The sequence below is a fragment of the Onychomys torridus genome, chromosome 8, assembly GCF_903995425.1.
Source record: "Onychomys torridus chromosome 8, mOncTor1.1, whole genome shotgun sequence".
NCBI classification, from domain to species: domain Eukaryota; kingdom Metazoa; phylum Chordata; class Mammalia; order Rodentia; family Cricetidae; genus Onychomys; species Onychomys torridus.
The window spans coordinates 75,316,693-75,329,062 of NC_050450.1; the positions used below are offsets into that span (position 1 = coordinate 75,316,693).

The 12,370-nt window shown below is 43.6% G+C and overlaps 1 protein-coding gene and 1 non-coding gene across 2 annotated transcripts; one reads left to right on the forward strand and one right to left on the reverse strand.

Annotated features, from left to right (window-relative positions):
- Nucleotides 1-107: 107 nt before the first annotated feature.
- Nucleotides 108-4,498, forward strand: Smg8 (SMG8 nonsense mediated mRNA decay factor). Its single transcript, XM_036195287.1, has 4 exons — nt 108-1,897; nt 3,620-3,804; nt 3,953-3,968; nt 4,320-4,498. The coding sequence occupies exons 1-4, from the start codon at nt 139-141 to the stop codon at nt 4,496-4,498; spliced, it is 2,139 nt and encodes a 712-aa protein (XP_036051180.1). The 5' UTR covers nt 108-138.
- A 2,033-nt stretch (nt 4,499-6,531) lies between these two features.
- Nucleotides 6,532-6,635, reverse strand: LOC118590487. The gene has a single exon (XR_004945785.1). It is a non-coding gene; the product is annotated as a U6 spliceosomal RNA (small nuclear RNA).
- Nucleotides 6,636-12,370: the final 5,735 nt, after the last annotated feature.

Consider the following 12,370-nt stretch of genomic DNA (forward strand, 5'->3'; position numbering starts at 1 on the left):
ACGAACACGACACCGGAACTAAAATGAGAGAAAAGCAGAGACTGACGTGGGGAGGAGGTATTTCACAGTAGGACCGGGTCGGTTGGGATTAGCGAGGGACAGGAAGGAGGCTGGAGGAAAGGAAGCTCCTTCTCCGCCATGGCGGGGCCGGTCAGCTTGCGGGAACTTCTGATGAGAGAGTCGGCCTGGCTGGGCTCTGAGAGTCCCGGAGGTCCCCCCGCGGAAGGCGGAGGGAACGCGGCGGGCACGCCCGAGCCTCCGTGGAGGGAGGATGAGATCTGCGTGGTGGGAATCTTCGGCAAGACGGCGCTGCGCCTGAACTCCGAGAAGTTCTCTCTGGTGAACACTGTGTGCGACCGACAGGTTTTCCCTCTCTTCCACCACCAGGACCCTGGGGATCTAGGGCCTGGAATCAAGACGGAAGCGGTCGCCGTCGGAGAGGCCGGAGGAGCCGGCGACCCGGGGGCTGCCGCCGGGGATGCACTTCGTGGAGGTATGGCTACGGCGGAAGGGAACCGAGCTGAGCCGGGTCCCCAGGACTTTAGCCTTCTGCAGGCTTATTACAACCAGGAAAGTAAAGTTCTGTACCTTATTCTCACTTCCATCTGCGACAATTCACAACTTGTGCGTGCTTGTCGGGCTCTCCAGAGCGGAGAAGCTGGTGGAGGCCTCTCTTTACCTCATGCAGAAACACATGAGTTCTGGAAGCATCAGGAGAAGTTGCAGTGCCTCCGTCTCCTTTACCTTTTCTCTGTCTGTCATATATTGCTCCTGGTCCATCCGACTTGTTCCTTTGACATCACTTATGACCGAGTATTCCGAGCCCTGGATGGGCTGAGGCAGAAAGTACTACCCCTACTCAAAACAGCCATTAAGGATTGTCCAGTTGGCAAAGACTGGAAGTTAAACTGCCGACCTTGCCCACCTAGACTCCTTTTCCTCTTTCAACTCAATGGAGCCCTTAAGGTGGAACCCCCTCGGAGCCAAGATACAGCTCATCCCGATAAGCCCAAGAAGCATTCTCCCAAAAGAAGACTGCAGCATGCTCTGGAGGATCAGATCTATAGAATCTTCCGCAAGAGTCGAGTCTTGACCAATCAGAGTATCAACTGCCTCTTTACGGTACCTGCCAACCAAGCTTTTGTGTACATAGTTCCAGGAAGTCAGGAGGAGGACCCAATCGGCATGTTGCTGGACCAACTTAGGAGTCATTGTACCGTGAAGGACCCTGAGTCTTTGTTGGTGCCTGCGCCCCTCTCTGGACCTCGGCGTTATCAAGTGATGAGACAACACAGCCGACAACAGCTCTCCTTCCACATCGATAGCAGCACTTCCGGTTCTTCAGGCCAGCTAGTGGACTTCACACTTCGAGAATTCCTATGGCAGCATGTGGAGCTGGTCCTGAGCAAAAAAGGTTTTGATGACAGTGTGGGCAGGAACCCGCAGCCCTCCCATTTTGAACTCCCCACTTACCAGAAGTGGATCTCAGCGGCTGCAAAATTGTATGAGGTGGCTATTGATGGGAAGGAAGAGGATGTGGGCTCACCCACTGGAGAGCTAACCTCTAAGATTTTAAGCAGTATTAAAGTCTTAGAAGGATTTTTGGATATAGACACAAAATTCTCAGAAAACCGGTGCCAAAAAGCTTTACCCATGGCTCATAGTGCCTACCAATCCAACTTGCCTCATAATTACACTATGACAGTCCACAAGAATCAGCTTGCTCAGGCCCTTCGAGTCTACAGCCAACATGCCAGGGGTCCCGCCTTTCACAAATATGCCATGCAATTACATGAGGACTGCTACAAATTTTGGAGCAACGGCCATCAGCTCTGTGAAGAGAGAAGTTTGACCGACCAGCACTGTGTACACAAATTTCACTCCTTACCTAAATCAGGTAGCTACAAAGTTCCCAACATTTTGCAATCAAAACTTGAGCTGTGCTTTTATTATTATTGTGTGCTTATATGGTGTGTGTGTGTGTGTGTGTGTGTGTGTTGTGTGTGTGCGCGCGCGTTCGGAGGTCAGAGGAAATGTGAAGTGGATTCTTGCCTACCTTTACATGGGTTCCAAGGATCCAACTCATGGAGTCAGGCTTGTACAGCAAGCCCTTTACCTGCTGAGCTGTCTCACTGGCACCCAAATTGTGTTTTTACTCTTGTTTTAAGATGATTTGTTTGGTATGTAGTGCTATGTTTGTTTTTTAAAGAACCCTGAAAAATTTAACAGTAAAATCTTTTTTTCTTCCTCCTTTGTTTTTTTTGGTGGTGTGGGGGGGGGCGGCGGGCGGTGGTTCAAGACAGGGTTTCTCTGTTGTAGCTTTGCGCCTTTCCTGGAACTTGCTTTGGAGACCAGGCTGGCCTCGAACTCACAGAGATCTGCCTACCTCTGCCTCTCCGAGTGCTGGGATTAAAGGTGTGCGCCACCACCGCCCGGCTTGTTTTTGTTCTTTTATTGTTTTGTTTTTTTATTTTTCCAGACAGGATTTCTCTGTGTAGTCTTGGCTTACCTGGAACTCACTCTGTAGATCAGGCTGGTCTTAAACTCCTGCCTCTGACTTTGGAGTGTGTGTGCCAACACACCCAGCTAGTAAATACCATCTATTTATTTTTGTTTTTAAAATTGCATTGTGTGTGTGTGTGTGTGTGTGTGTGTAGATAAATAGATTGTATGTGTTTATAATATGTGAATGCCAAGACATCCATGTGGAGGTCAGAGGACAAGTTGCAGGAGTCAGTCCCCTCCTTCTACCGTGTGGGGCCTAGGGATGGAACTCAGATACCAGATGAGCCATCTTGCCAGCTCCAGCTTTAAATTTTAACTTTTACCTCTAAAAGGAAAATATCACCCATCACTAATTTTTTTTTTTTTTTTTGTATTTAAACATGAACTCTAGTGAGTTGGTAGATGATAATTATTCAAAAGCATGAGGTTTCAGAAAATGTGTGTTCATTTTTTTTTTTTTTTTCTTTTTTTTGGTTTTTCGAGACAGGGTTTCCCTGTGTAGCTTTGCGCCTTTCCTGGAACTCACTTGGTAGCCCAGGCTGGCCTCGAACTCACAGAGATCTGCCTGCCTCTGCCTCCCAAGTGCTGGGACTAAACGGCGTGCTCCACCACCACCCGGCTTTCACTTTTCATCTTAGAGTTTTTGTTGAATTAAGAGGAATATAATGAAATGAAAGGTCATCATGATGTGACACAGAAGGAAAAACTTCACTTAGAAATTCAACTTTTTATTTATTTTTGAGGCAAGGTCTCCCTGTAGACCAGGCTGTCCTTGTTCATAGAGATCCTTCTGCCTCTGTCTCCAGATTGCCTTACCACTTCTGGCTAATTCAACCTTTTAAGGGTAAGACAGCGGGTGTAGCTAGGAGACAGAGACTTGCATTGCATGTATAAATGAGGCACCAAGTCTCATCTTCTGCACTGAATAAAAGGGTAAAACTTAAAGCTTGTGTATTTAATTAAGATTTTTGTTTGCTTGTGTGTGTGTGTGTATGTGTGTATGTGTGTTTCTTAATTGCCAGAGAACCATCTGGAGAACTTGGGAAGTTGATTGTTGTAAACCACACGGTAAACCTGTCTTTGTGAGAGTAATAATGACAGTTGCATCTTCCAGGAGAAAAACCAGAGGCGGATAGGAACCCTCCTGTGCTGTACCACAACAGCCGAGCCCGCTCCACTGGAGCCTGCAACTGTGGCCGGAAACAGGCACCTCGGGACGACCCCTTTGATATCAAGGCCGCCAACTATGACTTTTACCAGGTAGACTCTGAAGCTCTCTTTGTTACCGAATATTATCCAGTAAAAATACATATTCAGAAGCAGAATACTTAGAAATGCAGTGGCAGTGGTATAAAAACAAGGAAAGCTCGTGACATGCACTTCTTGTTTGTTTGGTTTTTTCCTTAATCATACTTTATGAATATATATTTAGTATATAAACTATTAGAATGATACAGCTAGAGGTTTCTTTAAAAGATTTATTTTTACTTATTTGAAAAGAGGAGAGGCCTTTAAAAAACTGTTTGTTTGTTTGTTTGTTTGTTTGTTTTTGAGGCAGGGTCTCTTTATGTGGTCCTGGCTGTCTTGGAGCTTGCAGTGTAGATCAGGAGCTTGCCATGTAGATTAGGAGCTTGCCAGTGTAGACAGATCTGCCTGCCTCTGCTTCCCGAGTGCTGGGATTAAAAACAGGAGTCACCATGCCTGGCTTGGAAAGAGGCCTTTATTATATAGCTTAAAAAAATCCATTATCTCAATTTTATTTGTTACTCCTTTTACTGAAATGAACCAAGAGGCCAAACTTGGTTGACCGGCAGGCATGCTACATTCAAATTGCCCCAAAGGTCTCTTACCCAAATTCTCCAGCTGGTCTTTGGTTAAACTCGGCCCAGCCAAGTCTTATAACTTTCATACAGGTTTGGACCAACAGGGCTTCGTTCCAGGAACAAACTATCTCATGCCTTATGACACTGTCATCAGTAATATTTTTATTTAAGTATAAATGTATCTGAATGTGTATTGTGTTACATGCCTATGGAGGTCAAAGGAGGGTGTTGGACCCACTTGAGCTGAGTTACTTAATTTGTCTGAGTGTTTTGCCTGCATGTGCCTGTGTGCACCACACATGTACCTAGTACCTACTGAAATTAGAAGAAGGCATGGATCCCCTGGAACTGAAGTTATGGGGTATCTCCTCGTGGTGTGTCAGCATGGCCGTACTCTGTACCCCTCACCTCCCCTCTTCACCCCCCTCCCCTCCCCCTGCCTTTTCTAATGTCCTGCCAAGGTCTTACTTAGACTTACATTTGCTCAATTCGAGACTATAGGGATTGAAATGTCAAAAACTAGTTTGGATGCAGTTTGTATTGTAAAGAATATGTCAAAAAGTAAAATCCAACTGATTCTTCTAACAGCTCAGCGGGGGATTCCTATTTTATCTATCTATCTATCTATCTATCTATCTATTTATTTAGAGACAGTTTCTCACTTTGTAGACCAGGATGACCTCAAACTCAGAGGTTCTCCTGCATCTGTCTCCCCAATGCTGGATTAAATGGTGCACTACCACCGCCCAGCACTTTTCTTTCTTCCTCGCTCCCTCCCTCCCTCTCCCCTCCCCTCCTCAATTGGTTTTTCAAGACAGGGTTTCTCTGTGCAGCCTTGGCTGTCCTGGACCTCTCTCTGTAGACTGGTCTGGCCTCGAATTTACAGAGATACCCTAACCTCTGCCTCACAAGTGGTAGAATTAAAGGCTTGCACCACCCTCAGAGGTGGGGGGGGGGGAGCGAGCGTATTGTCACACCCCTGTAATCCCAACATTCAGAATGGTGAGGCAGGAGGATTGCCTTGAGTTCAAGACCAGCCTTGACTGCAGAGTTAGGTACTTGCTCCAAAGTAGGGGGAGAGGAGCCTGAGCGATGGATCAGTGACTGAGTTCACATACTGCTCTGATAGAGAAAAGGAGCTCTCACCTTACAGCATCCATGGTTGGAAACTCCAGCTTCTCTGGAGGATCTGATGTCTCTGGCATCACTACTGAGGACTATGTACTTGTGTGTTTGTGAGCACATGCAGAAACACACACAGACACAGACAGACACACACAGACACAGACAGACACACACGCAAGCACGCACGCACGCACGCACGCACGCGCATGAACACCAAAATAAATCTTTAAGAAACAGGAGGAACATTGAATGTGGGTAGAATGATGTTGGCCTAGGATGCAGGAAGTCCTGGGATCTATCCTCAACACCAGTATGAACTGGGTATAGTGGCTCATGCTGTAATCCCAGCATTTGGTGGTGGAGGCAGAATGATCAGAAGTTCAAGATCATTGTGGACTACATCTCAAGTTCAAAGCCAGCCTGGGTTTTAAGAGGCCTGTCTCAAAACAAACAAATAAACAGCAACTAAAGAATTGTGGAAAAACAATCTAATAATTTAACAGAGTAGAAATATAAACAATTAGTGTGTGTGTTGCTGGGGATCCACTCAAGTCTTTGTGAATGCTAGGCAAGTTCTCTACCGTTGACTACATTCCATCTCTCCCCTTCTCCCTCCCCCACACACTGTAGACTCAATTGGTCTGGAACTCTCCTTCCAGGGCTTGGCCCACTCCCACCTCCCAAATGCTGGGGTTATGGGTGTACGCCATCCACACTTTTCATTTCTTAAAATACTTTTGGTTTGAAGATAGACATAGAATTAGGTCACTTACATTCATGGAATTTTTCCTTGGAAAGTCAAGGTACAGCAATAAAACCACACACACACGGATTCTCACAGTATACACAGGGGTGTACCTCTGGTAAAACAGTTACTAAGAAGCCCTGGGTTGCATCTCTAGTACCAAGAAACAAAACAAAAGCATACAAGTAAACTAAAGGTCCAAAACAGAAAGATAGGCTTAAATAATGTTATTGATATTTGGTTGTATATAATGCTGGGGAATGAACCTTGTGCGTTTAGTTTTTAATATACTATATTAAATTAATCCTTCTCAACCAACTCCTTTTTGTTTTTGAAAATATGGAACCCTTCACAAATTTTCACATCATCCCTGCACGGGGGCCATGCTAATCTTTATACGGCACCAACTTTAATATATGTGCTGCCGAAGTGAGAACCTGAACAACTCTTGCTGACTAACAAGAATTTAGAAAATAAATGGATCTTAAAATTGCTGTGTGTATGTGTGTATAAGTACATGTGTGCTACTATGTACATGTGCAGGATACTTTTCTGGAGTTAGTCAATCCACTGTGGATTCCAGGGATTGAACTTAATTCAGATCATCAGACTTGAGTTGCAAATGGTTGTACCCACTGAGCCCTTGCTGTCCCTTTAAATATATATTTTTTAAAAAATTGTATTTGTTTTTTCTTTACATCCTCCCTCCATTTTTAGTGAGACATTTTTAGTAATCCCAGTCTTGGGAGATGGAGGCAGGAGGATCAGAAGTTCAAGGTCACCCTATGGAGGGAATTTGAATGGAAAGGCAGCCAGAGCTACTTTAGACCCTCAATTTCTGACCCAAATTAGCAAGCAGGCAAACAAACATTGTAATTGCAGGCCAGTGAGATAGTTCACTGGGTAAGGGTGCTTGCTGTCAACCTTTTTGACCTGAGTACAGTCCCCTAGACCCACATGTGGAAGGAGAGAACAGACTCCCACAAACTCCCTTGTGACCTCCATATATGTGCATTCACATAACAAATAAATAAGCGTACTTACAACATTGCAACTTTAGAAGTCTAATCAATTTTATATGCATCACATATTTTACATATTTAAAACAAGGAACACTTTATGATGTAGCAATTTTACCTCCAGATCTGTACTCAATTCTACTCCCAGAGTAGCCTTTGTACATATACACATGTTCAGGACTATATTGGCAGGTTTAGTTCATAAAAGTTTTCCCTTTTTTTCCCCCCAAGACAGGGTTTCTCTGTGTAGCTTTTGAAGCCTGTCCTGGAACTCACTCTGTAGACCAGGCTGGCACTGAACTCAGAGATTCACCTGGCTCTGCCTCCCAACTGCTGGGATTAAAGGCATGGGCCACCACTGCCGGGAAGTTCATAATAGTTTTAAAAAACTATAAATAAGTCTAAGTTCACTAATAATAAAATTATCTTCACATCAAAAATCATAGCACTGTACAATAACATGGTTCAATCTTAAAAGTACTGAACTGATTGGAAAATGTCAATTACACAATATTTGACATTTGATTCTATTTATGCAGCATGCAAAAGCAAGCAAAATAAATCATACCACTCAGGGATGTATACTTAGTGGGCAAAATGCAGGAGGTATTTAATGTAACAAGGGGGCCAGTGGTTATTAAATGATAGGGGAGGGAGAATAGTATTGGTTTTATCTTTTCTTTTCTTTCTTTCCTCTTTCTTTCTTTCTCCCTCTCTCTCTTTCTTTTCTTTCTTTTCTGTTTGTTTTTTGAGACAGAGTTTCTCTGTAGCCCCAGCTGTCCTCAGACTCACAAAGATCACTTGCCTCTGTCTCTCCAGTGCTGAGATTAAAGAAATGTGCCACCATGCACAACTAGTATTGTTTTTCATAGCACTTACAATGTTTCTTTTTGACTTTTAAAATATTATATAGAAGTCAAAGGACTATTTTATTCTATCATGTGAGATCCCAGGATGGAACTCAAGTCATCAGGACTAGGCTGGAGAGATAGCTCAGTGGTTAAGAGTTTGCTGCTTACGCAGAGGACGGGGTTTACTTGCCTCATAATCACTTGTAGCTCCAGGGAAGGGATATGAAACCCTCTCTGGCCTTCCTGGGCACTAGGCACACACATGGTGCATATACCTACAAGTAGGCACTCATCATACATGCATATAAAAATGCTAAAAATTAAAACTTAAAACAAGGGCTGGAGAGATGTATTGGTTAAATTATTAAGGCCACTCCACGTAGTTAAAAGGGAGGTTTATTTTGTGGGGTAACTTACAAATGAAGGGGTAGGTTACAGGGTCTGGCAAGGGTATAGCGCAGTCCGGCGGTGTTCTCTGGAGAACTCTGCTCGGTCTACCTCCAGCGTCCAGAGTCCAGGAACCAAGAGACAGAGCTCTTCCCGATCCTTCGTCTTCCGCTTCCTCCTCTGCCCCGCCTTGTGGGCGTGACCATTACCGAAGCCTCAGTGGGGGTTGGAACTTCCAGGCCAATGCTGGGATGGCTACCCACTACAGAGATGGCTCAGTGGTTAAGAGTACTGGCTGCTCTTCCAGAAGTCCTGAGTTCAATTCCCAGCAACCACATGGTGGCTCACAACCATCCTTAATGAGATATATATATAGTGCCCTCTTCTGGCCTGTGGGGATACATTTGGGCAGAACACTGTATACATAATAAATAAATAAATAAATAAATAAATAAATAAATAAATAAACATCCCAGCACACACATGGCAGCTTACAACTGTCTGGAACTCCAGTTCCAGGCGATCCAATGAACATAAAAATTTAAAATGAAACAAACAAACAAAGAAAAACAAACAAACTTAAAACAAAAGTTGTCAGCCAGGCAGTGGTGGTATATGCCTTTAATCCCAGCACTCAGGAGGCAGAGGCAGGTGGAGCTCTGTGCGTTTGAGTCCAGCCTGATCTATAGAGCAAGTTCAAGGATAGCCAGGGTTACACAGTGAAACCCTGTCTCAAAAAACAAACAAACAAACAAAATAAACAAACAAAACCCCCAAAACTAAACCAAACAACAACGAAACCCAAAAGCTGTCAGGCTTGGAGCAAACACTTTTACCCATTGAGAACCCACTGAGTTATCCCAATGGCTCCAACCCCCCTCCCCCTATCCCAGTCCTTGGCTTATCCTCTTTTGCTGTTATTGTTTCTTGGGACACGGTCTCATGCAACTGATGCTGGTCTTGAAATTGCTATGTGGCTGAGGATGACCTTGAGTTTCTGATTGATCTTCCTGTCACAACTTCCTAGAGGAATACAAAACCATTCCTGACTTTTACTAGATGCTAGGGATCAACCCAAGGGCTTTGTACTTGGTCTGTCAACTGAGCTACATCCCCAGCTCCAGCACTTTTCTTTTGGACAGGGATTCACTATGTGGCCTGGGCAGGCCTCAAACTTGCTATGTATTCCAGGCTCACCTCAAACTCAGAGACACCCCTGCCTCTGCCACCCTAGTGCTGGGATTAAAGGCATATATTTCCATACCCAGGTCTTCTCTTAAAAACAAAATAAAAGGACAACTTTCATTTATTATTATTATTATTATTATTATTATTATTATTATTATGTGTACATGATGTATGTGGAGAATCCTGCCACAGTAAGAATGTGGAGGTCAGAGGACAACATTGTAGAATTGATTCTATCTACCTTTATATGGGATCCAGGAATTAAACTCAGGTCCACCAGGTTGGCTAAGCAATCACCTTTACCTGCTGAACCATCTCCCCAGCCCTGAGATGTGTGTGTGTGTGTGTGTGTGTGTGTGTGTGTGTGTGTGTTACTTTTTTCAAGACAAGGTTTAACTGTGTAGTCCTGGCTGTCTTGGAACTCACTCTGTGGACCAGGCTGGCCTCGAACTCACAAGAGATCCACCAGTTTCTGCCTCCTGAGTGCTGGGATTAAAGGTGTGCATCACCACTACCAGTGTCCAAAAAAAAAATTTTTTTAAGTTCAAAACGTAGTGTGGAGGTGCACCCCTTTAATCCCAGCACTCGGGAGGCAGAAGCAGGTGAATCTTTGTGAATGAGGAGCTCCAAGCCAGCCAAGACTACATAGTGTGACCCAGGCTCAAAACAAGCAAAACAATATAAATACAGGAAGCATAAGATAAGCAGTAGTTTAATGAATTATACAATGTGCAGAGTACTCAAATTGTTAGAATGAAAAAGTATACAAATTCTAAAGTAAAAACTAATAAACAATTTAGGGTACATTTTAATACTGATAAAACAGCAATAGCAGCTTTGGAAATGTTTTTCCTATAAAACTTCTATTTTACTGAGACAGGGTTTCACCAAGCTGCCCGGTCTGGCTGGTGGCCTTGAACTTACATTTCCCTCCACCTCAGTATCTGGGACAACTGTCAGAAGCCACTATGTCCAGCCTAGCTTTCATTTTATTAAATGAACCTTCTGTGCCATAGAATGATTAAGTTATTTCAGTCACTCTGGTAAAGTGTATATTAGTTTATTAATATTGTAAACATTATAAGTGGCCCACAAAATACCACTCTATTATGACTCCTTTATTTTCAGTAATTATTTCCCTTATTTTTACATAACATCACACTAGCTAGCATATTTCCGAAAAAGTTCTGCTGGACTTGGTGGTGCATTTGTTAATTTCAGCATGTAGGAAGTGGAGGCAAGATCAGAAGTTCAAGGTCATCCCTGATTAAATAGTTCCGGGACAGACTGGGCTACATGAAAACCTGTCTCAACAAGCCACAAACAAACAAACAACCGTCTAGCTGGGCCTAGATATAGCTTTTCTGTATTATAAACATAATGTGGATCTCATAAGCAGGACTGCCTCAATGTGCTCAAACATTGTCCCGGGGACTACTTTTCAGTCTGGTGACTCTGACAACATGATTTGGCATCTCAAACATCATTCAGTGGAAATACAGGGGGGCTGAAGAGATGGATCAGTTAAGAGCACTGGCAGTTCTTCCAGAGGACCTGGGTTCATTTCATAGCACCCACATGGCAGCTTACAACTGTCTATAACTCTAGTTCCAGGGGATATGATATCTTCAATCAATGTACATATTTTTTTTTTTTAAAGGGAAATACAGGGATTTGACCTGGAGTTATAACTCAGTGGTAGAGTTTCTTACCTACCATGCTCAAGGCCCTGGTTCAATCCTCAGAACCAAAAATCTTTAAACCAAACCCTCCAGGAATTTTTAGGGGACTGCTAAATTACTTTTTGAGGTACAGTGGACTGGAAGATTAAAATTTTAAGGCTATTATCTATGTGGCTGCTTCCCATCAGACTAGAAAGTTCAGTGAACATCTGAAGTCTTGGGGGGGGGGGGCGGTCCTTTTGTTTTTGCTTTTAATGGATAAGGAGGCCATTACATAGGGGTGGATAACAGCATCAGAGGTGATCCTGGAACTGAGGGTATGGCTCAGTGGTAGAAGCACTTGCCTAATATGCTCTAAGCCTTGAAACCCCTTTGTACCAGAAAAAAGCACAATTACTCCTGCACCTTGAGTCACACTCACTTGAAGGGGAATTATCCATCTATTCCACTCAGAACGGATGCTAAGGGATCGTGGCCGAGAAGACCTGTGTAGTAAGACTATGGATTCCAGAAATAAATTGTAACTTTTTGGGGATGGACAAACAGGGCAGCTAAGTAAAATATAAGGTTCTCAGTTCAATGTGAATTTCAGACAAACAATAACACATATATACTCTTCTAGTTGCTGTGGTGAAATACCTGAGGAGAGCAATTTAAGGAAGGAAGGAGGGAGGAGATCAGGACAGCAGAAGCCTGAAGCAGCTGCTCACATTGCATCCACAGTGAAGAAGGTCCCAGCTTAGGGGATGGTGCTACCCATAGAGGGTGGGTCTTCCCATCTCAATTAACCTAATCCAGATAATGTCTGAGAAAGTCCATCTCCCAGGTGATTATAGATAATATGAAATAGATAACTCTGTGTGTGTGTGTGTGTGTGTGTGTGTGTGTGTGTGTGTGTGTGTGTGTGTTTTAGTACTGGGGACTGAACCCAGAGCTATGAATATTCTAGACAAGTACTGTATTCCTCCCTGCAAAGATCCAAATATGTTTTTTTAAAATGTAAGTGGTCTTCATTCAATATTAAGGAGATATTTCTACTAGCTTA